Below are 27,936 nucleotides of genomic sequence, written 5' to 3'. Positions count from 1 at the left end.
TATGTTTTAGGAAATTTGTGTCAGTGTACATTTTTCTTGTACCGCTGTGCGTAGTTCACAGACTGTGTAAGTTTCTTGTAATAGGCAATGTTAAGTTCAAAAGGGCATTGGAAGGAGCACTGAAGAAGCCTTGAGGGTTTGCTTGGTGGCTCATGAAGGTCACTCTTCGAACTCAAAGGGCAAGTTGCCATGAAGCAGGAGGGACTGTCTGAGAAAATGATCCCATTGTCATGCTGTTTTCTGATCTTCATTTTCAATCCTCTTCCTCCAAGCATATAATGAAGCCAGACTATGTGACGACAGGCATTGTGCCTGACTGGGGAGACTTCATTGAAATTAAGAACGAAGATCAGATTCGAGGGCTTCGTCAGGCTTGTCAACTAGCCCGTCATATTTTACTTATGGCTGGAAGAATCTTGAAGGTAATGGGGCATAGTTATCAATGGTTCAAATATAAACCCAACTGTTGGGTGTGGTAGATACAGATCTTTATAGAACGTAATTACCTCTAAATTGCTGTTGTAAAATATTACAACCGTTAATAAGAAAAAAAACATTTCATGCAATGTCATATTAATGGTGTTGTTTGTACATGCTGATCTACAATATACATCAGAACCCCCAATACTGCCAGTTATAGCATTAGGAAAGCTATTTCAGTTTAAAGAGTGAAAGGGTTAAAAACGTAAAGTTGTATCATTTGTAAATAATACAGATTTCTAGATACGATATATTTTGAATCCAGATTGCTGAAAAGCTAGGCTGGACAGGTAGTATAGGTTGCTTCGAGTTTTTCCACTGAGTCAGTGTTAGTATATCATAGTTTAATGGCTACTCTAGAGTAAATTTCATATACAGTATCTTGTTTTACTACTTTGTACCACATTCATGTCAAATCAAATCCTGAAACTCGATCTGGGTATAAATTGCTCCATCTAGATGGTGGTCTGTCCAGCAAAACCTTTTATTCGATAGTCTGTGATGTTTCACAATTAGAGATGAGCAAACATGCTCGTTTAGGGCAATTACTCGATCAAGCATCGGTTTCTTCGAGTCACTGCCTAATTGGGTGAAAATATTCGGGGGGAGCCGGTGGGTGCGGCGTGGAGTGGGGGGGGGGGGAGAGAGAGCTCCCCCCTGTTCCCCCCTGCTACCCCCTGCTCCACCCCGCACCCCGACGCCCCCCCGAAATCTTTTCGCCCGAGTAGGCAGCTACTTGAAAAAAGCAACGCTCAATCGAGTAATTGTCCTAAACTAGCACGTTCGCTCATCTCTATTCACAATCCTTTTGCAAATAGGTCTATAATAAAAGAACAAAAAAAGCGCTCCTTGGCGCAGGATCACGCATTTCAGCACCGGAATGGCGTGTGATTTGATGAAAGCTCCATTCCGGCGCTGAAACGCATCATCCAATAAAGGATTCTCCATCATCCTGTTTGGCTTTCCTGTGCAGCAGTGCCGTGGTTCTCCTTTTTTCCTCCTCCTTCCTTCAATTTTGCAAGTAGGTGGCACTTTTCTGATGTCACATATGGATATCTGTCTATTGTATTTCCAACGTGAATCCTTCCATTTCGTAAAATCTTTTGGTTTATGGTTAAATCGGGTTATTTTCACAGGATACACTAATTTTTTTAATAATAAAAACGTAACGTTTGGAATGTAGGATGGCAGAACTAGAATATCATTTCCTCAAGGTTACAGATTCCTGAGCCAAAAACAATAGCATGCCTGTTTTGATATTTCATGGATGGAAATAATATGGTAGAAACGAGCAGTTTTTGTTTCCAGAGAGCCTCACAAATTATACATTCACAAAAGCCATGGTGTCTGTTTCCTTGTGTCTCCACATTTCAGGTTGGCATGACAACGGAAGAAATAGATGAATTTGTTCATCATAACATTATCAGTCACAATGCATACCCATCCCCATTGGGTTACGGAGGATTCCCCAAATCTGTGTGTACATCAGTGAACAATGTGGTCTGCCATGGAATTCCAGATAGGTGTGTTCTCCTTTAAATCACTAGGAGCGGTTTAATAGAAGTCATTTATAGGCTTGATTTTATGAAAATAAAGCTTAATTTATGTGTAACAAAACATATTGAAAACTTTTACAGTCTGGTGTGAAACATAGCGCACAACGGTTATATTCTGTGCAAATTGGACCATCTTCTTAAAGGGGATTTCCCATGACTTAAAATTGCGTCATGACCACTCTGTTCTTCCTGCCTGCTGCTGACCTGGACATGAGCAGAAGGATATTCCAGGATATAGACATTAGGTGACCAGCGGGGTGGGTGGTCTGGCCCTTAAATTCAGGTAGGAACTATCAAAGGTTGGTCCAGGGATTATTCTGATTGCCATTACGGAGTCGGGAAGGAATTTTCCCCCAAATGGGCTAATTGGCTTCTGCCTCTTGGGGTTTTTGCCTTCCTCTGGATCAACTAAGGGTTGAAACAGGCTGAACTAGATGGACATTGTCTTCATTCAGCCTAGCATGCTATGTTACTATGTGAGTCGGTGGCCACAGCATCCAACTTCTATAGCTTCTAAGCAATTTTAAGTTGGGGGGGAAACCCTTTTAAGTTAGCAACCTTAAACGTTTTTCAAAATTTTTCTTTGCTATCAGTGAATTTAATCATTTAGCAGCTGCATGTTTTGAAATAGCCCTGAACAGAAGTCATGATGCTGTGTAAAATTTGTCATACAATGGATCCAACCAGCAACATATGGACTGGGTTAATTATAACAAGGTCGGTTAGAGATCTTTAAGAGCATGTTTACACAGGGTGGATTTGCTGTGGAAAGTCTGCATCTCATGTGATGCGGATTTTAATGTGGATTTGGGTGCAAAATTCACCCCCTCATTGAGAAGATTCTACAGAGGTCGATTTTAAATTCTGCCCCGCATGTCAATTTGCGCACTGTGTTTGTGCAGATCTTTTCCACAGCGGGTGGATGAGATTTTTAAAATCATATCAACTTGGCTGCTACTGCAAATGCTGTGAATTTTCCATGTGGAGGGCCCACATTGAAAATCTGCAGCAAATCTGCCTCGTGTGAACATGCCCTTAAGATTTCCATAGCTTCGTTGACTAAAATAGCATTGCATGTTGTGCTATACTTGCTGTCAAAAATTATGGAACCCTCATTGGAGACTCCTGATGCCTGTACGCAGATAGCCTATCTGTGCTGATACATTTTAAAAAGCTTATAAAGGAGTCGTCCAAGTAGTTTTTTTCCAAAACCCTGTTCTTCATGCAGCAGCTTAACAGATGCATACTCGCCTCTCCTGGCTTCCCATTGTGTCTTGTGCTGCTCCAGATCTCTCATGTGACGTCATGTTTACAGGCTGCAGCAGCCTCTTTACAGAGTGCCACAGGCTGCGGAAGCGAATTATAGAGCTTAGCACTTAGCAGTAGGTCAGAAGGGTTTTCAGCTTCTAAATATAAGTAGTAGCAGTCTACAGTGATCTTAAAGGGAGTCTGTCAGCAGGATTTAGACACCCAAACCACCTCCAGCCTAGTATTGGTAACCTCAGACAGAGATATATCATCACAAGCCAGCTTCAGTGACATTTAGTGCATTCACAATGAAGTGAGGCATAATGGCCTTTGTTGCACCGGCACACTGTTCATGAACCTAATGTTACTGATGCTGGCTTATGATGATATGTCCTTGTTTGAGGGATGTCAATTAAGCCAGGATTGAGACTGGCAGCATGACTCTTCAGAGCAGTGGCACCACCCCCATGACTCTTTACAGGTAAATTGAATATAGTGCACTGTTTTCAGAGTTCTTTCATCTGTGCTATGCTTCATTAGCCAGAATGTACAAAAGCATCATTATTAACCTATTACTACCCCGGTGGCAGTTTGGGAGTCTAAATCCTTGAGACAGGTTCCCTTTAAATGTGATTTTCTTATTCTCCACTTGTTAATGCCTTGTGAATTAGTGTATTAATGACAATTAACTATATTGCAGGTAAATGATCCACATTTAGGTGTGAGGGATTAATTATCTGGAAATATATAGATTATCATTTGGACAGACAAGTCATACTATTGGATTTGTATCCTAACATTACCACATCAGGTTTATGGATGATAGTTCTGAAGTCACTTTCAGTTGATCACACATAAGATGTAGATCGCATAGATCTCAAATATGGTGAACAGTCAAAATTGGACAACATGCTTTATTTCTAAATGTAGCTAGATTTTAATCAATAATATGACATTTCACCGGAGGCTATCATTAAAGGGGTTGTACTAAAATTGACTTTGATCACTTTTCAATCGGACAGGTGATAAAAGTCTGATCAGTGAAGGTCTCACTGCTGATTTCCCCACGGAGCCCAATAATGGGAGTCTTGTGTCCCCCTCTCCTCTTCACTGCGGGCTCACTGCATCCCCTGCAGTGAAAAGGAGATTGATTGGAGCAGCAGTCAAGCATACATGGCCCTGCTCGATTCATCTTCAGTGGGACTGCCGGAGATACAGATGGGTTACTCTTTAGCTTGACTCTTAGCTGGATGTGATATACACTTTACTTCTCAATGGGTTTTGTTATGTTTTCTTAATGGAGTAAGATAAGATCACTTTCTGCGCTCTGTTGTCACAATCAAGGTAAAATTTGTACCATCTGTAGTCGAGTGCTTATACTCGGCCAGTTCCGTCAGCCCCACTGAATGGAGCGGCGCCATGCATCTGCAACTTTTACTCCATTTAGTATCCACGCCACTGCGGTTGGGTGCAAAGAGCCTGTAGTGACGAGAAGAGGGGGATACAGGAACCCCATTCCCAACCGATCAGATTTTTATCACCTAACCTGTGAATAAATGATAAGTCTACTTTGAGCTAACCCCTTTAACATGCAAGCCATCACTGGGAAAATGTAGTGTTACGTGGAAGCTAATCAAATACATGGAATACATAGACAGTACAAGGTCACTAGACCGGTACCCACACTCTTAAGGTGGCCATATCATAAAAGATAAATGTTGGCTGAACTTATGGTGGTGTACCGACTCTTCGACAGAAGGAGGCAAGAAGAGTGGAGTGTGTTGGGTTTCAACAGGTCTAATCCTTTTGTTCTCAAGGGAGATAAGTCACCACCAGAGTTGTCTGGCAGCGGCTTATTACCCTCTTCCTATTGAGAATGCATGCATTTGTAAGGATTGACAGTGTATGGCCAACTTTAGAGGCTCTCTATTTTAGCTCCTAGAGGAGGAATCCCTGTTGTCCCCTTCCCCCCCATGACATAAATGCCTAATAACATAGTATGTAAGGCTGAAAAAAGATATATGTCCATCCAGTTCAGCCTATTACTCCCCAATGTTGATTTAGAGAAAGGCTAAAAAAAATTAGGTAGAAGCCAGTTTTCCTCATTTAGGGGGAAAAATGCCTTCCTAAATGCTCATTTACACGCAAAGACAATCTTTCAACCTAGTTCCCGTGGAGAACACAGCGTGCGGTCTGAACGATTGTTTTTAAACTCGCCTAAAAATCATTGTTCAGATGAAAAGTGCACGATGCTAGCATTTTACATGCAACAATTATCACTCATATGCCATCGTTTTAAGGAATTTTGAGTGAGAATCGTTGTGTGTAAATGGACCTTAACTCTAATTTGGCAATCAAAATAATCCCTGGATCAACAACCTTTGAAGTTAGGATGAAGTTGTGTTTGGCTGAGAGAAGCTCTTGCTGAACCAATCACAGCCATTGCGTTGGTTCAGCAAGCGCTGCATTGATTGGCTGAGAGCAGCACTCGCTGAACCAATCAGAGCCATCACTTCTTGGTGGCGGGATTTATGAATCCCGTGACGTGCTAGTGATGTTCTGTAGGCGTCCGAGGAGGGCAGGACGCATGCGGCGGCGCTACGGAACCTTGGAGATCAGTGGGAGGGACCCGGGCCATGCCTGCTAGGTAACTAAAATTAGCCATTCCCTAAAAATAAGACCTAGCACCTTTTTGGGGGGGGCAAAAATTAATATAAGACACAGTCTTATTTTCAGGGAAACACTGTAGTTACTAGCATTTCTAGACATGGGTTGTCTTTATGATACAACCACTTTTTAAGAATGTTAGTGAGACGTTAAGCAATGAAACCTCCTAGATATGTTTTTCTTTTTACTCATCCCTAAATGCCATTGTTATATTGTCTCATTTGGTCAAAAGAAAACATTAACCCAGGTTTAACATTTAGACATTTCTCAGACACTTGGGCAGACTTTATGCTTCTATGTAATAGCTCTGATTACAATAGTAAATGCTCTGTTATCGTATGCCAAATGGTCATTTATCCTGAACCTAAGGCAACGTTTCTTTCTTTGTTTTATAGCCGACCCCTTACGGATGGAGATGTCATCAACATAGACGTCACTGTGAGTCACGTATTAAACTCTTCTAAGTACCTTTACACTTCACACCTTCAGGTGCTTCAATCAAATGATGTGTAATACATTTGAATCCTAAATCATCTTTTATGAATTCCACACTGGCTTTTCACCAAAGGAACTATAAGTATCAGCATGCCCTAGCCTGGATTGGTGGTGCTGTTCTCACAGTGCCTTGTTTAATTCTTTGTGGTTGAGAATGCTTGCTAAGACTTGTAGTTCCTCACCAGCTAAAGAACGCCAGGTTGTCTCAGACTCCAAGATAAGCCACTAAGTAAATTCACTACGGAATATGAAATGTAAGTACACTTTACTGAGATGTCTTTGTCAGTGCGGATAATAACACTCCATAGCTCTTCTTCTTTTGTACAGATGACAATACAAATCTGTTCGGAAATGATATTTTCATTTATAAAATCCCCGGACACTAGAATGTTTTTAGTTGCTGTTGTTTACTTGTTGCGCGGCTGTTTTTATTGCTTTCTCTTCCTTTTTTTTTTTTTTACCTTTTTTTTTTAACCCTGGGTTTACTCCAAGCAGACCCGGGCTTGACATGAATTTAAGGCTGGAATCAGATGAACTGAGATCAGTGTAGGCCTAAGTGAAATGTCAGCCCAATCCCGCTATGTGTCATGTTTTTGAGAAGGTGTAATTGTTATTGATCCTTGGTGTAGTTAATGCAGAGCGCTGCAGTACTGAGCAGCTGCTGAAGATAGATATGTATGAGATGAGCGAACGTGGGGGAAAGGCAGCATTTTTCTTTCACTCTAGCGAGATTGATCTTCCTCTTCCTGCTGATTTGGAGTAGGGCCTGTCATTATCTTACTCTGTCATTAGAGGCTACATTGGCCTGTGTATGTCAGTCTATTTGGACAGCAACTCTTTTGCTAGCAGTGTTCCCTACATTTATTAAAATCCCTGAAGATAGTGTTGTGTTCCATTTGTAGCAGAAGAACCTTTAACCCTTTTGCTGCAGAACATGCTGCGTGTTTATATGTCACTCCCATGGTTAATGACTCGGGGGCCACCAAGCGATTTAACACATGACAAAGAATTCTATCAAGGTTCTTTACCGAACGGCGGCGAACATGCAGTAGAGGTTGGAGTGTTTTGTGGTTCGTGTGAGCTTATTGTTTCAATTTGATATCCTAACACACGGGAACAAAAATCGCATCAAACAAATCTTTTCGGAACACTCAAGATTATCCAAGACTTTAATGGTACTTGTGTATAATGTCCGGTGTGCTAGATTCCTTGTTGGGTATTTATATATCCAATGATATTGTCCATGTCTTGTTAATGCAATTATTCTAAAATGATCCCATTGTTTTTATGGCACTAACCTATCCCACAGAGATGTAGCCTAACCCTATTGGTGGTCTCACATCAGTGTGTCTGTCACACGTACAAGCTACAGCCTATTTCATAGCCAGTTAACCTACATAGTTTGTTGAAGTCTGGAGGGTAAATGAAATGTCGATATAGTTCATATGAACATGAAAAGGCTATTGACATATTTCATTGGTCAGAGTTGAAGACGTTGCTGTCAATGCAAATCACTACTATATACCCTATATAGAGTATATAGCATGCATTTTTGAATTGGTTGAAATGGACTGCTGGACCTTGTGAATGTTAGACGCACACATATCAAAGGTTGAGAATCTTGGATCTGATATCGAAGAGCTAATGTGTAATAAATACATAAAAAACATTTATAATGATAATATATAGATCTCCAAGATTCTGCATTGGTCATTGTATTTTTAGGACTCTCCTCTGTATCAAAATGGAGAGCCCATCTATAAGTGCAGCTCCAACTCTGTAGACTTGGTGTGACCGTGCATTTACATTGACAGCTTTTCAATGTGCAGAAGAGAAATGGAGGTTGGTACCCAAATAGCGGTCAAAAAAATCACAAAGTTTAAAGGGGTTGTACCAAGATTACATGTTATCTCCTATTCACGGGATACCCACACGATAGGTGATAATGTGCTAATTGGTGGGGATCTCGTTGCTGAGAATTTTGAGAATGGGGGTCTTGTGTCCCCCTCTGCCATTCACTGGAGGGGATGCCTCATTCCCCCGCAGTGATATTAAAAGGAATGGAGCATTGGCCAAGCATGCACAGTTGGCACTCAATACATTTCAATGAGGCTGATGGAATTACCTGAGCGCTTGCCGTTCAGCTGTCTCCACAGTTTCATAAAAAGTGAATGGAGTCAGCATGCTTGTGCAACCATCACTCCAATTGGTCTCCCCCTCACTTTAGGGGAACAGTAAGCCTGCAGTGTGGAGGAGGGAGACATGGGACCTTCAATTTTGAGATTGGCAGAGGTCTCAGAGGTGAGTCCCCAACCATCAGCAAGTTATCACCTATCTTTTGGATAGGGAATAACTTGCGATTCTGCTACAACCCCTTTAATCTCATATAATCTTCTCTTCACACAACTATCTACAAGATTTCTCCCGTGCTTCCCGCATACTTTCAAACCCACTACTGTAAATGATCAGACTCTCCCCCACCTTCAAAATTTTCAAAAGCATCCTGAAAACCCTCCTTTTTAGAATTATCCTAATGGCTACCAAACTTCCATATGAGCATCTTCTACCCTCACTTATTATCTCCTTCTCCCTTCCCTTGTAGAGTATAAGCCCTCCTGGGCAGAGTCTCCCTTCCCTCCGCGCCAATCTGTCATTCTTTTAGTTCATCCTAATTATGTTTGTTGTTTTCATCCTATGTAATATTACCCCATTTTCAAATGTACAGTGCCCTGGAAGTAATCGCACTTTGAAATAAAGAGTAATCCAATAATGCAACTTTTCAGCTGAACATAGCATGAGAAAAGCGGTACCCATGGTGACTTCTTTTTGAAAAGCGTTGTCTTCATGAGACAATCCCTTTAAACAATTAGAAAATCGGAAAAATAAAACAATGATATATTCTCCAAAAATATTTGTCTCATGCACATGGTGAGGCCCAAACTATTCCACTAGCCTCTGTGAGTCACTGTATTCTTCCCTATAGGACAATGGAGTATGCCATGATATCAGATGCACAGATCTCTACGATCGTCATATTACAGCTCCATACAAATCCAATTCCTTCTTCAGTCATTGGGTTGGCCACTTTATGCTAAAGCAGATAGCTAATGTATTATGTATGTGTGCACTCTCCTATGTACTAAGATAGAATTTGTATACATAGAAAGCGTTGACAAAAAATGTGGCAAATATGAAATTATACAGGAATAAAGCATTTTTAGAAAAATATAGTAAATCCTGGAACAGAAATGGATTTGTCTTTAAATTATACAACAATAATCAATGGAAGTGCATGGGTGTATACAGCGTGCTGTATCTACTCTACTGACATTAGCTGTAATTAGTCTGATCTTTCTTGACTGTCTTCTGTGGCTGATGTTTTTTTGTTTTCCTCATGCACATCTGGCTCTGTTTCATCCCCCACAGTTCTAGCCAATGACATAGGATTGCACAAAGTGGGCTTAAAAAGGGGTCTCTTATGCCATTGACTAGAAAAGGTCAAGAGACGAGACTACCAACTACACCAGAAAAAAATAAAATAGTTAAAAAGATGGATTAGAGATTTTGGCAGGACCATTGATATATGTTTCTTTAGGCGAAGTCTTGATTGCCTTGGTTTAAAATTTGGCCTGTGAGTTGAATGGGATATTTCAGGCATCGGAAGCGATTTTGCCTTTGGTTTGATTAACAAACTTTGCCTCTGGCTACATTAACTCTGAATGCCAGCATATGCAAACAAAGCTTCCTTATGTCAGCGCAATGGGAAGACAGTTCAAGATGTTTCCACATGTGTTACTCCGGTTGGCTTCTTGCTTCTCTGAGTTAAAGCTCTCCCTTTAGAGTTGATTTATGATCTCCAAATGGTTTTTAAACAACTGGATGTTTTGTCTGGCTTTAGATTGATATTAGTCTGTTTTCTGATATGCCCGTGTTATTGCCTAGATACATTGATCTTTTTTTGAAGACATTTGCTTTCCTTGACCGGCCATCTGCATGCATTAAAATTCAGTTATGTTTATAATTTATCCATCTTGGATGAGGATAAATTATAAACAGTAAATAACCTATAAATCAAGGCTGTAATTCCAGATTTTAGTTGTAGATTTGTTGTGAACGACCTAAATATAATAAATCTTTACTTTTTGCAATAAAAACAATATATATTGTAATAAACCTAAAAATGTGGAAAAGGATTGAGGGAACTGTAAGGAAAGATGGAAATAATAAGAAGGGAATAACAAAACTATGGTGAGGAGTGCTATATGAGGAAATTGTGCTCATGAACACGGTAGCCCCTTCTGCACAGAGCATGTACGGCAGTGCATACAGGCTGTATGGCTCCTTTAAATAGAGACATACAGGTTACATTGGACTTTATGCGAATGGAGATATTGTCCACAAGAAGCAAAACCTCTAGGGAGACATGGAAACCAACTGAAAAGACTTCTGTATGAAATCAGAGGCATGTTACATTAGTGGCCTCACACACCTCTTTGGTACCCCAATCTTGGCTCTGTATAAAGTGCAGCCATAATACAGCTATGTACTTGGGCTTTTAGGTACATATATATAGTCGGACATTTACACTTTTGTTAATGCAGAAAAAAAATATTGTCCATTCTGGAATATATTGGTAAAAAAATGTGCTTGTACCAGACAGAACTTGTTGGCAAAAAAGTTGAGATATTGCTCAAAACCAGCACACTACTAATTTCAGGTCCTTCCACATCACCTCAGTTGAGTTCATTAAGTCTTTGACTCGACCAGGAATATAACCTTAATTTCGATTCTCTTCAACCATTCTGATGCAAACCTATTTTATGATTTTGACATATCTTGGCACATAACCCAATTATGCTTCAGATGATGGATCAGACGTCATGGATCCTTCAAAAATGACAATGTGTTCCAGTTCTGGAGCAGCAAAACTATTCCCACACCATAACACTTCATGTTTGACTAGAAGTTCTGACTTTCTTATTGTTGGATACCATATTTGCTTTACACCAGACCAATTATGACTTATGCTTCCAAAAAGGTCTGATTTGCCCATAGGATATTATGTTTTTTTCTTCCTGGTGAGTTTGTTTCATATTTGCAGAATAAAATGAAGAAAATTGTAGCATTTCTCTTAGATTACCATGGTTTTCTGCCTTGGTATTCTGTCATGAATTGTTGTATTTTCTCATTGTCTAGTTATGACCACTTGTGCTAGCTGAGGCTATGCAGGCTTGTAATTCTATGGATGTTTCTTCTAGGATGTTTTCGGACATTCCAGCTGAGTTGTAAGGGGTAATTTTGACTGATTCAGCATGTTTCCAAGTCTTCTCAATTTGGAAATAAGGTAGTTCAATTGAATCCCAAAGTCTTAAATTGATCAGAAACATGAGTCCCATGTAGCATTATACTGCATATTAATGTAGTGTTATATCAATGACAGCACAACTGGGTGCACAGAGCCTGTACAATAGTACACAGAGAACATAGGACTCAGTAATGTTGGGTGCTGTGTGTATAGAGATGCACTATCCTACCTAAAGTAATTTGATACCTGAGCAAGAATCAAAGTACTATTTATGTACATATGTTATTACTTAGGGCCCTTTTTCACGGGCCGATAAATAATTCGGATTCCCGCATCTGGGAATCTGAATGACTATTGTTAAGTGTACATGCATGCCCTGACTGATCAACGAACAAGAATTCGTTTAGTTGTTCAGTTTCTGCATGCAGAAAACTGATAGACGGATCGGCCCGTGTAAACTGGCAGCCATTTATAAATATTTGTTGGGAATGGAGGCTGGTGGGCTAGAACAATCCCCAGCTCGCTCTACCTCCATTCATTAGCTATGATCCTCCTGTGTAAAAGCACAGGAACGATATCGCTTGGATCATCTGTCAGGCATCTGCGCCTCACAGGTCAACCCGTGTAAAAGGGCTCTTACTGGGGCCTCCTTTGGCACTAAGGACATTGGATACTGTGCGTGACATGCTTTTTACTAATAAACAAGAAAAAAACAATGTTTCGACCTTCAATTAGGTCTTTGTCAAGGTTGACAAAGACCTAATTGCAGGTCGAAGCGTTGTTTTTTCTTGGTATGGGAGAATAAAGCCTATTAAGAATTTTGCACCAGTTGATGCTGCCACTCCACTTTTTATTTACTCAAACTTGTGAGACATGGTCTTAGTCCCAGTGGCTGTTGTATCTTGAATGTGTCCTGCTCCTACGGGGATTTATTTTGTGCTGCTAGTGATATTATTTCTACTATGCTTTTTACTAATATCTGATATACTTCAGCTGGTATTTCTCTCAATTAATCCTGCAAACATTTGGCAAGTTCTCTCAATGAAGATGGACACTGTTCATATTTACTGATCGGAAATTCTAGTTCGTACCAGAGATTTTCAAAAGAGTTCAGTTGGGATTCTCTATAGCCAGTTAAATCATGGAACATATATATCCTCCAACCATTGGAGAACAACCTTGGATTTGTCACAAGGCCCATTGTCTTCATGAAAGTATTGCTGATCATTCCTAGAGTATTGTCACATTGTTAGCAACACATTATTGTCTAGAATGCCAAGGTACACCTCCATGTTCATGGTTCTTGACACTACTACCAATGGACCGAGACCATGTCACGTAAGACATCCCCAGACCATAACAGAACCTCTATCGTACTTAACTGCTGGCACAACACACTCAGACAAAAGACGTTCCCCAGGCATTCTCCCCACCCAGGTTCCTCTATCTGATTTGAAGATGAAGTAGTGTGATTCCTGACTCCATAGAACGTTCTGCCATTGCTCAACTGTCCAATGACCACGCTCCTTGCGCCATTGTAGACGGGCTGATGCATCCTCTTTGAGAGAACTCGCCAGATGTTTGCAGGATGAATCGAGGGAAATACCAGCTGAAGTGTATCAGACGTTATTAGAAAGTATACTATGGAGAGTATCTAATGTCATTAGGGCCAAACGAGCCCCACTAAGTGTTAACATATGTAAATAAATATTACTTTTGATTCTTGCTCAGGTGTCCAATTACTTTTGGTAGGATATTGTATTCTCCTCTATAAACAAAGTTTCGAGGATCGGATACCTCTGTACACATGTTATCTGATGTAGAATGCCCTATTTTTTTCTGATTGTTTTTTATGGAATCAATCAAAAAAGAGTTCTCTATATGTCTCTGTATAAAATCAAAGCCATATGTTGGTAGTGTAGCAGCCTCATGGACCTCTATGGCAAGCTTAGAAACCAAGTTGAATTAACTAGCTTTCCTACCTGGTCTGGATGCATGGATGTGTTCAAACAAGCACCGAAATACATTTAGTGAAAGAAAATCCAACATATGTGAAGTAAATGAGTGAGATTTTAGTGCAGAATTTCCATAAAGTCTAAAGACACACAAAGTTGAACACTTACACGCTTGAAGCGTGCGTGATGCCCTTAGGGTATGTTCCCACATTGCAGATATTTTGCTGCAGAAAATCTGCAGTGAATGTGAATTGACTCCACAGTTGAAAATGTGCAGCAGATCCACACCAACCAGTGTGGGTTTTAGTGTGGATTTGCCACAGATTTAACCCCCTTATCAGAAGGAGTGAAGTCCACAATGAAAATCCGCAGCCTAAATTGAAAATCCACACCACATTTGAATTTAGGCTGCAGATGTTCTCTGGAACATGTGGACTAAATTTCTTAAAGTACCTCTCCTAATTGTTTCATTATAAATGCTATGGATTTTCCTCACATACTTCTGCTGCAGAAAATCCACAGAATTTCCAATACATATCAGCTTAAGGCCTATTTAGACACAATGGTTATCGCTCAAAATTCACTCAAAAGCTGCCTTTTGAATGATAACCATTGTGCCTAAAAGCGCAGCCATCGTGTACTGTTCGTTCATTGCTCACTTTTAGTTTTCTAGAAATGAGCGATGACTCTTATCAGCGGTGCAGGCTGATATCTCAGCCGGCAGTGCTGATAAGATTCTCTCAGCTGGTATCCTGCTGGCAGTTCTTAGCGGGACACCAGCAGAAAGTGCGGAGAAGAAAGGAGCTGTATACAGTAGACAGCGCTCCAGCTGTCTTCTGCATACTTAGCTCAGAGCGCTCAGCTGTATACCAGTTGAGTGCTCCGAGAAATACAGCAACTGTATACAAAAAACAGCTCTCCAGCTGTCTTCTGCATGCACCGCTCGAAGCGCTCAGCTGTATACCAGCTGAGCGCTCTGATAACACAGCAGCTGTATGCAGAAGACAGCGCACCAGCTGTCTTCTGTATACAGCGTGAGCCTTCATTGACAGACTAATTAGCTACTTAGGAGCGTATGCAAAGTGAACGCTCAAAACTGTCCCTCAAATTATCGTTTCAGCGAATTTTGAGCGATCATCTTGCTGTGTAAATGCACACAATGATCATCACTCAAAAGATTGCTCTTGAGCGATAAGCGTTGTGTCTAAATGGGCTTTTACCCTTATTCATACACTAGCATCTAAGAGTGTCATGCTTGTCGGAAAACTCTAAGTGGTCAACTTTGTCTGTCCTTGATTTTCTGAAATTTCTTCAATAACGTCTCCTTCATTTACTCCATTAATTCGGAAGTTCGGAAGGGACCCACATCTATCAGACATTAATGGCATATCCTGAAGATATGCTAGAACTGTCGGAAATGGATATACCCCTTTAAGCAGACAGTTCCTATAATGATAAACTGCCAGCTGGTACATATTTTATACCTTCATTCACCAGACTAAAAACATAGAAGCGCTGTCAAGAATAGTAGGAAGAATATTCAGTAGAGTGTAGTCAGTTATCATTTCATTGATTGCTAAGTGTCAGAAAAACAGCAAAAAACATTTAATTGATGAAAAATGACACATCTTAAGGACTAAATATAATTTTCACCATACTTTGTGTTTCTACCCTTTGCTTTTATTACAGCTTCCATTAATGGGGGATAACTTGATTTCTTTTAATAAACCCTCAGATATATTTTTCATTGCATCTCTCTAAGTTTAGTCTTAGAAGAAAAAGCAAGGGTGACAATAATAGCGCTCCAATGGTAGGGAAATGTAATATTAAGGATTTATTAAATACGTAGGACTCACCCGGACGTAACGGGATCCTCCTGGTGTTTCGACACGTCGAGAATCCTAGCGAGCGAAGAATAACCAATTGTATCATTTAACCAGTGTAATCCAATGGGGAATCCAATAACACTGGTCTAATCAACATCCCAGAAGGAGAGCGTCACGAGGTGGCTCTAGGCATATAAATACCTGAGAGAACGGAAAGAATACTGGGATAACCAACAAAAAAGGAACCCCTGACGCTCCAGTGGTATGGATAGAGAGGAGTATTGACTTACTGCGCAGGGGTGCTTGGTCAACGGCACCCCTCAGACCTGGAAGGCAGTAGTAAGGGAGATGTTTTTCAAAATCCAAGTAGGTTTATTAAAGAATATTCTACTTGCAGATCTGCGACAGCAATAATGCAAATGTGCAGCAAAAATTAGTTTGGTCACTCAGATTTCTCCTGTGGTTTTCTATTAAAATCTGCAATAGATTTTCCAACATGCATTCTATCATCTTGTCTTATCACAGTCAAAGGACGGTCAGATAAGCTTTTAGTCCCATACACATGGAGTAATATTGCTACAGATTCAGCACCCAAATCCGCCGTGAAACTGGTGCCACTTTAGCATTCTGTTCATGCAGCGTGGATGTCTAATCAAACAAACACTGAAATCCACATCATGGAAAAAAAAGAATTGACATAGCAGTTATTGATGTAGTTCATTTGTGGAAACCTTTTCAGGTGCCCACACATGGATTTGCACCATTGGCTAGGACTATATTTGAGACTCAGAGTTCTGTTGCAGTTTTAACCCTTTCCAATCCACTGTCTGACCTCTGAAGACATCATGATTTAAGGCTGTACAGCTCCGATGTGGGAAGACATCCGCCAGTGTTCTCTTCCTGTATATTTCCAGCCTCTCTGCTGTTGGGGGGCCTATCCAACTTGTCACCTCATGCAGTACTAGCTTTAGCCAGCATATAGCGCCATTGTATAACGGCAGAAAAAGAGTAAGCCCCCCCCCCAGGAAAACCAGTATACAAATTGGATTGGAAAGGGTTAAAGAGACTCTGTCACCATCCTTTTCCACCCCTCTCTGAGGGCAGCATAAGGTGGTGACAGTCATGCTTATCACAGTGATATGTCTGCTGTGTGGATCTGTGCAGTAACTTTGGAGAAACCTGGCTTTTATCAATAGCAGCCAGATATAGAGAACTACTTAAAAGTAGTCCCAGATATTCATGAGCCGCAGACTAGTCCTGCCCACCCTGCCCTCCAGCCATTGATTGACTGCTGTCTGTCTATTACAATGCATAGTGAGAAAGCTAGTAATCATTGGCTGGACAGCTGGGTGGGCGTGGCCAAGCCTGGAGCTCATAATTATGCAGGCCTAGTTATGTCACTGGCTGGTAATAAAATGCAAGTTTCTCCCAAACTACTGCACAGATCTACACGGCAGACATATCACTGTAATCAGTATGACTGACACTACCTTATGGGGCTCTCAGTGAGGGCTGCAAAAAGATGGTGACAGATTCCCAGTGTCAAATCCAAGTTAAACAAATTCTAATCAGACTCCATATAGGCCACGCGGATGAGGTCTTGGGGTTCTTCCAGGACTGAAGCAACTTGTTTTGTAATTTTTAGAACTTTCTTTTAGAAACCTTTTCACTTGAACCCTTCCATATGCAGATTATGTTATAGCTAATCTCCCTAGAACCATCTCCTAGAATTACATAACTAACTATGGATGCTAAGATGTGTTTAGGTAGTTGTTAGTGTGACCACCAGTGTTTACAAAGGGCAATTTACTGGATGATCTTTTTAGAACCCTGTGTTGTGCTGTTTCTCTATTATTCCTCATGCAAATGTATAAATTGATTGACAACTGGGTGTTACCATTGCCCTGGTGAGGGTGTGTTTTTAATTGTCCAATTTGTGCTGAGAGTGTCAGTCTGTTTTGGGACATATCCTATCTGCAAGGGGAATGGTAACAGCTAGTTTAATCAGTTGAATCAGATTTTTCCAGGAGGAACAACAGAAGAATTGCAGAATGTACTGTTCTAAGAAGCAGAATGAGAGAATACTCACTTAAGTGAGTATTCTCTCATTCTGCATGTTTGTAGCGCAGCTTGGTTTGCAATGTTTGTGACTTCTTTACCTCCATCACTTGTTGATGGAGGATTTCTTTTTCCCTATGGCTGCAGCTCTCCATTGATTGGATTACATTCAGTTTGGATTTGGATTTCCTTATTGCCCTTATTGGACTTGGATAATTTATGTGTTTCATCCCAAGGCGCTGTCCTACCCTCTTTATTACTGTTCTAAGAAAAGATGCTCCAGTATTAGTTCTTCATGAGGAATACAATAATTTACTAAAACAGATTAGAAATTTGGAGACCTGTCCTGACATTCCCAGATACCTATGGCTAAACCAAATGTGCATAAATCTTGTATCATGTGATTCACTTGGGGCCCTTTTACATGGAACATATTGTTTAGTTTGTCGGTGAATCATGCAAAACTGAACAATAATGATTCAATGTAAACACTGCCACCAACTGAATGACAAATTAGAATTTGTTCGTTTTATCATTAGGCAGACGTAAAAATCAAATAATACTCAGCCCGTGTAAACAGGTAATTGTTTACTGTGAATAGAGGTGGGCGGTCTGAAGTGATCTCCGCCTCCCTTCAGTGAATGATTATTGCATAGGAGCAGTCATCGTTGGAATGACTGTTGGGCACCTGAGCGCTGAACATTCTTCCTATGTAAAAAGATCCAAAAATTCTGGAACACTGGCTCATGCTGGGACATATAATGCCTCATATCTTAAGGACGTCTTTAACTGACACACGATATCTCACTTAGTATTTCCGTATCTATACGGAGTGCTGTGTTTTACTAATGCATCTCCTACTGTGTTTTTATTAGAATATTTTATGATTTGCATTTTTATTTGTCCAAAAGGGTCTGAACACTGAAATTACTATTTTAATATTCATCTCAAGATAAAAAATTATAATCATTTGGAAATATTTTCGAAAATCTTCTATTTGCTTGAATGTTAATTTAGGATTGTCGATAGTTCAGTGCTAACGTGGACATTTGGAAAACACTGCAGCAAAAAAGTATGTGTTACCTACATATGCAATAAAGCATAAGACAAACCGAAATATCTTTTTTTTTTTTTTTAAAGGAATTTTCAGTAAATTTGATATGAATGAAGCTATCCCAAAAATTGACCTTTATCTCCTATCCCTAGGAAAGATGACAAGAGTCTGATTGCTGAGACTACACAGCTATCTCCGACAGTCCTATTTAGGGGCATAACTATAGGGGGTGCAGTAACACCCGGGCCCAGGAGCCCTAGGGGGCTCAAAAAGTCTCTCTTCCCCATATTGCAAACCAATACTATCAATAAAGCTTTATAGTTGGGGGCCCAGTTCCAGATTTTGCACTGGGGCCCCGCAGCTTCAAGCTATGCATCTGGTCCCATTTGAAGACGAATGGAGCGGCACCACAAATGCTCAACCACTAATACATTCAGTCTCCTCCTCACTGCACAGGGTGCAGTGAGCTCGCTTTTAGGAGGAGAGGGATGACATGGGGTCCTTGTTTTCCGGATAGGTGTACCTTTCAGTGGTGAGACTCCCAACAATCAGACTTTTATCACCTGAGCTGTGGATAGGTGATAAACGTTGATTTTTGGGATAACCCCTTTAACCCTAGATTACTAAACATACTTCCGAGTTGCACTGTCACTGTACATATTCGTCTCACAGACTAATAAAATGAAACTTCAATATTTTATTTATTTATCATATTTATTAGTAAAAGGATAACCTATGAAAGGACAATTATTAAATTTACCTAAAAACGATCATCAAACTAAATAAACTTATTTCTTGCAGTCATTGCAAACTGGAGCAGTGTGTTTGCCACAAATGGCCTTGCTGCAGGAGTGGCATGAGAACTTAGTCATCCTGTGCTTCTGGTATGGACAAAATGCGCACAGTCTGCATTTGTTATACACTATAGCACAGGGGGGTCAGCTGTTTCAAAAACCCCGCCGCGCCTCACACCCTGGATATGGCAGCTATAAGGACATGATGAGACAGGACAGTGTCATTCTCTGAGATTATCTCTTTAAGGTTAAACACAATTAAAGGAATATTCTGTGCTTTTACTGTTGATAACCTATCCTCAAGATGGGTCATCAATAGTTGATCGGCAGGGGTCTGTCGCTCAGGATCTCCACCAATCGGCTGGTCCTTCATCCTGCTTATCAGTGCAGCGGATCTGGGCGTCCACATTAGGGTTAGAGCCTGAAGTGTAATAGAAGGCTTTGCTTCCATTGAAATCAATAGAAGTGATGCCTTCCATTACATTTCCGGTTCCTTATTGTGGTTAGAGCCAGAAGTCTAGTAAGAGGCATCAATCCTATTGATTTCAGGCTGTCTATTACATTTCTGGCCCTACCCACTAATGACAACATCCGGCCCTGCTGCACTGACAACACGCTAAAGGATCAGCTCATCATCAGGGATCCAAAGTGGCAGGATACCCCTTAAAGGTTATGTCTAGAAAAAGAAGTTCCATATTGGCATTGTTTCTATTGTAATTATTTACTAAACCAGAAAATTGAGGCCTATAATCTGATGGTGTTCAGCAATGATAGGAGAGCATAGATGGAACTCCAATCCATATGCAAGAGTATAAAGCGGCACTTACCAGTGATGTAACATTCTTGTTACTTTATTCCATAAATGATATACAAAAGGGGGGTAATAGGTGCAATAGATAATCTACTACACCTGTTACCTCCCTTTTGTATACCGTTTATGGAATAAAGTGACCACAATTTTACATCCCTGGTGAGTGCTGCTTTATGCTCTTGGATGTGGATTATAATTAAGGCCATGTTTACACTTGCATTGGGATTCTCATTTATAACTGGAACCACAATACATTGCTGGATCTATTGCACAGTGGATTTTGCTCTCCCATTGACTTGCAATGGAATCCATCAAGTTCTCTTATGGTTTCCATCGGTTGAACAGGAAGAATATCTTGGCGTGTAGCGATTTTCTTCTTATCACAGTTGCCTGCCCTGTTGATAGAGGTGAACAGAGCATTACAGTAGCACAAAATTTAAAGTGGAAAATAAAACATTTTAAACTTCAACATTTCCAGAAGGCTTATGTATCACAGCACTTATATGATTAGCCGCATGACCACAGAATTGACACACATCCCATCAGTCCGGTTGGTACAGTGTTCACATCTAGCATGCACACCTAAGGCAGACACTTAAGTGACATCTCTTGAGTAATTGAATTTTAAGTGTCTACAATACCAAGTGACACTTGTTGATCTGAGTTCTGAGGTGAAGCAGTGCATAGTAGTTCTGCATTTGAGGCATTTTATAATGGAGTGTTCCTTGCAGAGCATCAGCTGGAGTGTTGTATTCTGCATCAGGACTTTTATAGAAAGAAGTAAAAATTAAAGAGGATGTATCACTAAAGGCAGATATCAACAAAACAGTTGTAAACATACCCTGTTTCCCCGAAAATAAGACATACCCTGAAAATAAGACATAGCATGATTTTCCAGAATTTTTGAGGATGCAGAATGATTTTTCAGGCTTTTTGAGGATGTTTGAAATATAGGTCCTACTCCAAAATTAATCCCTGATAACAGTTAATTAAAAAAGTCAATTTAAATAGTGTTCAGGCAGCTATACATGTAAAAAAGGTAAACCTTTTTGAACAAAAATTAATATAAGACACTGTCTTATTTTCGGGGAAACACGGTAGTTTTGATTTTTTTGTTGTGTTTTTTTTTATTCCCCATATGAAAATAATCCTCAAATATACCAGTTTTTGCGTTAGCCACCAGAACACAGACAACAAGCTGACATTTCCTGTTCTCTGCAGCTCACTTTTCAGCTTTGCTGTGAAGACCATAGCTCTGTGTGCATCTCCCCGGCTAGGTAGACCTGAAGACTGTATTATTCTATTGATACTAATTAATAATATATTATTGCTCTTGTCAGATTTACATCTAAGCCTGTACTTACACGGACGAGTGCAATATTAGTCTGAGAAATGGGCACTGAACTTATGCTTGTAAACGTATGATTCTACGCATGTCTGCTATGCATCTCGCAATAAAAATGCATTATGTCACTGCAAATGCAATTTTCATGCCCATGAGAATCATGTGTTTCAATAGGCAAAATAAAAAGATGACATCACATTCGCATAGACATCACATCTGCATGCGAGTGCAATGCAAATTAAATATTTTTTTTTGCACCCATAGAAAATGATGAACAAAATAGGACATGGTGCAATTTTTCTGTCTTGGACTTTTGCTCTAAGGCTAATTTCACACAGGCGAGCACGATATTGGGCTGTGAAACTAGGCCCTATATCACGCTTGTGCATGTGCGATATTCCTGCGGATGCGAGGCTTTCAGCCGCGCCAGAGGATCAGGAAGTGTTTCCCATTGCTTTCAAAGAGAAACCTCGCTTCACACTTGTGTTCACACTGTACATTGTGTTTTCCGGCCTTGTTGAAAACAATGGGCGAAGTGTTAAAAGAGAACCTTTAAAGATAGGACATGTTGCGATTTTCCAAAGAATGGGGTTCATATTCGGTGCAAGATTTATGCATCACGCAAGGCACAAATCTCACATAATTTCCTCAGCTGTGTGAAAGCGGCCTCAGAGAAAAAAAATCACCTATATGGATAAATAATGGGTCACTTTCTCCTGTGAGTTCTGTCCATAATATAATTGGATGGAACTTGTCTGAAGAAATCACCTGTGTAAATACAGCCTAATTCAAGACACTAAAATTAAAGGGATTTTCTGGGACATTTTTTTATTGATTTTTGATGACCAATGGGGACCTGCCAATCAACTAATTCCCGTTGCCGCTGTCACTGCAGTCAAGACAGGAAGCAAAAAGCGCTCACTATAGAGCAGCCGACTCAGTTGGTACTCCAGTGCAGCTCCCATTGAAATTAATAGATGCTGGGACTGCAATATCAACTGCTTCTCTATGGTCAGCGCTTTCTACTTCATGCACTGACCCTAGTGATGGATCCCCACCGCTCAGCTGATTCCCAGGGATGCTAAGTGGCGGGTCCCCACTGAACATTTATTAATGACCTTTCGGCCATCAATAGAGAAAATTAAAAAAATATCCTGAAAATCTTTTTTAAATACATAATCCACATACAGTACCCTCCCCAAGTTTTGGGAAGCACCCCTTAAAAATACATAGAGAGATGTTTTTGACTAGTGATTTGCTATTTGATACATAGGGTGTTGGCAAATGTTTAGAGACAGTCGCATTAAAGAGCAATTAAAAAAGCTCACATGTTGGTTTAGACCCAAGCTTCATGCTGATTTGCTAAAGAAGAAAATTACAAAATATTCACAAATCCTCTGGTGGTTTTCTGATGGCAATAGTCTTCTTATTTTACAACTACTTGCACACAACCATGCCATCACACCACGTAACTGGGGCATTAACCCTTTCCAATCCACTGTCTGACATCGAAAGACATTCTGATTGAAGGCTGTACAGCTTCTGATGTCGGAAGACGTCCGGCAGGGTATTCTTACTGTATATTACTGGCCCCTCTGTTGTCGGGGGGGCCTCTCGAGCATGTCCAATGCCGCAGTACTGGCTCTAGCCAACAGGTGGCGCCATTGCATAATGACAGAAAGAGAAAACCCCCTAGGAAACCCTGAAACCAAAATTGGATTGCAAAGGGTTAAATGTTTTCAGAGTGAACAATTTCTGTGCGCAAAAACGCATGCCTAAAAAAATTTGCGTGACCGAAGCGAGCGACATGCTGAAAAAAACCCATACTTCACCGCGTTTTTGCGCACATAAAGTGCGCTGCCTGCTATTGCATTGTCACAGTGTCCAGTGACAAGGGTACTCCCTGTGGAGATGAAGAGGTCCTCTGCCACAGCTGTCAGAGCTGTGGCAGAGGAGCGCAATGTTCTCCCATTGAATTCAGTGGAGTCGGCACTACAGCCGGCTCCATTGAAAGCAATGGGCTGCCGGCTAGCCCTGCAGTGATTTTCGGGGAAAGGCTTTAAATATAAGCCCTTTCCTGAAAAATCATCCTTAAAATATGTAAAATAAATAAATATATATACTTACCTCTCTGCAGCTGCCGGGGCTCAGGCACGTCTGGCCGGGTCTTCTTCACAACTGTTACAAAGTGCTTTCAGCAGGCGGGGATTTAAAATTCCCGCCTGCTAAAAGGGCTGCCTCTGATTGTCTGATTGGCTGAGCACTGTGACCAATCAGAGGCAGCTCTCAGCTGTCATTCAATAGCTGAGAGCTGCCTCTGATTGTTCACAGTGCTCAGACAATCTGAGGCAGCCCTTTCAGCAGGCGGGGATTTTAAATCCTTGCCTGCTGAAAGCACTTCATAGTAGTTCAGGAGAAGACCCGGCTAGACGCGCCTTAGCCCTGGCAGCTGCAGAGAGGTGAGTGTATATATATATTTTTTCATTTTTTACACATTTTAAGGATGGTTTTCAGGGAAGGGCTTATGTTTAAAGCCCTTCCCCGAAAATCACTACAGGGCTTGCCGGCAGCCCATGGCTTTCAATGGAGCCGGCTGTAGCACTGGCTCAGTTGAATTCAATGGGTGAACATCGCTCTCCTCTGCCACGGCTGTGCCAGCTGTGCCAGAGGATCGCAATCTTCATTGTATGTTCTCAATGGGCACTTTATGTTCTCCATTAAGCACAAGGTGAAACCCCTAGATGTGACAGCATCCAGGGGGTTTCACATTTAAAAAAGACGGATGCCGCAGTTACCTGCATTTTAAAATCCGCTGCCCTATATTTACCACTGCGCATTTTTGTACACAGGTAAATATCGGGCATATGACCGCTGCCATTGAAAAGCATTGGTTCTTAATACATGCAGATCGCAAACGCAGGTAACATGCGCACATAAAAACGCCCGTTTGACTGAGCCCTTATAATGGTCCTAATTTCAGCACATACTGTATCTCTTTGTATGCCTTTCATTTTCACTTTTTTAAGCCTATTCAGCCTCTTTAGGTATTTGTTTATCATTTGATTAATGCTTGACTTTGTGCCTTGTTATCTTTAACCAAAGAGCACCAAAGCTATGCTTATAGTTAGCATTGCGAACAAATACTGTCTCCATATGCATAATGCTTTTTGATGGGTGACTATCTCTAAGGTGAGGTGTGATTACAATGTTTTTGTGTTTATTTTGTATCACTTGCAAAATATTTAATAAAAGATATCTGATTTAAAAAAAAAATAGTGGCATTGACTGGTCTGCCTCAGCCATGATGGCAAGAACTGGAGAACAAAGCCAACATTTTAATCTGTTGCAGCCTTCTGATAAATGGTTTCTTCAGGGAAAGGTTATTTCCTTGGAATCCCCCAAATCACCGCAAATAGGTTTTCTCTGAAATTTGGCCACAATTCGGACAGGGAAGAATAAGAAGTTTTTGGAAAATGATACCTATAATCCATTGCGTCTACACATAATTTTGCTGCTCCACAGCCCTGGCATACTGCATTTACTTGGCCATGTCTCTACCTTTCTCAACACAAGAATTTGTCTACTCCATCTAAGGAAAGCATTTGCAGATTTGCTTCATTTGCATTGCTAGGTATACACATATTATCGTGTAATTACAGACACAAAAAAAACGTATCATGCCTGCAGTAGGATTGTCCTGGAATTTATAAGGGTGAAAGTGATTATGTTGGAGGGGGGTGCTGGATGACTTAAACGCGCTGACCCAGCTGCAAGCTGTTATTATAATGATTTTAGGATGGCTAAAGCTATTTGTAACATTGAGATGCGAATTCTACGAGTCAGAATAACCTTTTTTTTTGTTTCATTCTTTACTAATCACACTGCATAATCCATGTTAGATGCTAATGCCATGTCATTTGCAGTCACATGGCATTAGAATGGAATCTATACGAATTATTATGAAATTGGAATCTAGAGAATATAACACTTGTACGTCTTTCTTTCCATTAGGTGTATAGCGGCGGATACCACGGGGACACCTCCGAAACATTTCTGGTTGGAAACGTAGATGAAAATGGGCAGAAGTTAGTGAAGACCGCCAGGAGATGCAGAGATGAAGCAATAGCAGCCTGCAAGCCAGGAGCTCCCTTCTCTGTAATCGGAAACACAATCAGGTGACCAGCAGAATGTAGTGACAAGCGATGGGAAGGCTGGCAAGTGGGACAGAGGTTATTGGTAGTCTGGTAGAAAGCTGATGACATGTTTTATGATTCAAAACCATCATTTGACTGATACCAGTGTATGAAAGACTACACTGTGCTGCTGCGCTTTGGGCAAGAAAGATTTTTGTAAAAGTGAATTACCTGCGGGTCAGTAAAGATAACTGCATAAAGAGACAAAGATGTGTATAAAATCACTGACTTAAAATTTAGACCTGGCTGCAGATAGCCTTGAAAAGCAAAATAAAAAAATAGCACTATAGGAGGGAGTGAAGACTGAGCCGCATATAATAGTAGCAGTAATAATAATACAATAAACATAAAACTATCCAAAATGTATAAAGCATAAAAATAGGTGTAAAGTCAACCACACACTATAAATGCACACACTATGGGACTCGTAGAAGTGTCAGGGGTGACAAAAAATTCCGGGGTCACGTATTTTAAAGTATTGGTTATTCGAGTAACACCTTTAACTTCCACAGTGCTTTACACAGCATACAATATTGTGGGAATGCATTGTAGCAACTCCTAAAGACAATGGATACAAGCAGTTGTAGACCATTTTATTCTCCCCCGACACATTAGACTAATTTAGTTTTTTGCAATGAGTGCATGAGCCGTTTTTGAGACTTTTTCTAGATGTTTTTGATTTTTGGTAGACAGACATAAATCGAACACATAGGAAAAAAAAGTCTTAATTTATGGCATCTTATACTTTTTATTCTGGTTTAAAATGAACATGACTTCCCCCCCCCCCCCCCCCCCCCTTACAATGATGCAATTAACACACACTTTGAAGTCCACATCTCCTTATGGCACTTGCCCAAAAAAAAGAGCAGGCGAGAGAAAAAAAACCCCTACATCAATGCATCATTTATATGTATTTATTGCTATAGAAATGTTGTAACTGATTCTGACTCTAACTTTAGCAAAACCTCTTTGGGTTATATCTCCGGAGCTTTTATTGTAGACTTTGCACAAAATTGTGTTTTTGACAGTTTTAAATTATAGGCTAACTATCATCTGGAGGAAAAAAAAAAAGGATAGTGTCTTTTTTTCTTCTTTTATAGGAAATGTTGAATCAGACCCCTACTGGGAAGAGAAATTTAATGCATATCTCACTATCTTACTATCCATGAATATAATGGAATGGAATTCAGAATGCGGTTTTATTTTTGCAAAAGGGATGAGTCGATAGGTGCACCTCGTATTTTTGAACACCTAGGGTTCAAACAAATTTGCTGGTGGTGTTCTTGCATTTTAACAAAATGTATTCTTATGTGGAAAGGGCCAGAGAGTACGAAATTCTTATTCAGGCATTGTATGGAGCTCTGCATTCATAGCTGTGTCTAAAGGGCATGTCAGCCTTTGATTCTTTCTGAGAGGTAATTATCCTTTTCCTGTCACAGAACAACAAATGATAGCTAACTACACAGGCACATTTGCGGTAGTCACATTCATCAACTGCAGAAAAAAAAATTCAATTTAATTGTGCAACCCAGCTGCACATGAGCCTTTCAGCATATCTGTTGTTCCCTCTTTCTTCCTATTCCTCATTCCACCTTTTTTTTTATTACTTTTTTCCATTATTTTTTTTTTTCATTTTGTCTATTCCTCCTTTTTTTTTTTTTTTTTTTTTTTACTCTGCACTTTCTTCTTAAAGTAATTTTCTCTTATGGCTTTATTTTTTCGTTTTTTTTTTCTCTCCCCCCATTGAAGGATATGAATGTAGAAAATTATCACAATTACTCATATAATTGAGCCTCTTTGTAGCAAGTGCAACTCCTGTAGCCTTTCTCCTTCATGAAAATGGTTTCATTATAGGGTTTTTTCATATTCCCTGACACCATCTACACAGAGGAACAGGCGCGCAGATGAGATGTTCTCGGAACAGCGCAGATCAGTAAGGTCACAGTAGGAATAATTAGCTCTGCTATGGAAAGAGCTTGTAGGCCTTTTACCGCTACATAAATGTACTGTCCGTGGCTTTTAGTCACAGAAAAAAACTTACTAACAAATGGAACTCCCGCCTACTACTTTGAAAAAAAAATTTGTATCAACACTACAATTTTCTATCATTAAGACTAATAACACAGAGCCTGCTATACATCAAGAGGAA

General features: G+C 40.3%; 1 protein-coding gene across 3 annotated transcripts in view; it reads left to right on the top strand.

Annotated features, from left to right (window-relative positions):
• Nucleotides 1-27,936, top strand: part of METAP1D (methionyl aminopeptidase type 1D, mitochondrial) — a 188,394-nt gene that overhangs the window by 108,740 nt on the left and 51,718 nt on the right. For all 3 annotated transcript variants that reach the window (XM_066575853.1, XM_066575855.1, XM_066575852.1), the window contains 4 exons: nt 273-422; nt 1,855-2,003; nt 6,347-6,389; nt 25,606-25,769. In XM_066575853.1, the coding sequence (XP_066431950.1) occupies nt 273-422; nt 1,855-2,003; nt 6,347-6,389; nt 25,606-25,769 (506 nt within the window). The remainder of the gene's footprint in view (nt 1-272; nt 423-1,854; nt 2,004-6,346; nt 6,390-25,605; nt 25,770-27,936) is intronic.

The sequence above is a fragment of the Eleutherodactylus coqui genome, chromosome 8 (genome assembly GCF_035609145.1).
Source record: "Eleutherodactylus coqui strain aEleCoq1 chromosome 8, aEleCoq1.hap1, whole genome shotgun sequence".
NCBI lineage: Eukaryota > Metazoa > Chordata > Amphibia > Anura > Eleutherodactylidae > Eleutherodactylus > Eleutherodactylus coqui.
This window is presented reverse-complemented; position numbering and strand designations above follow the sequence as displayed.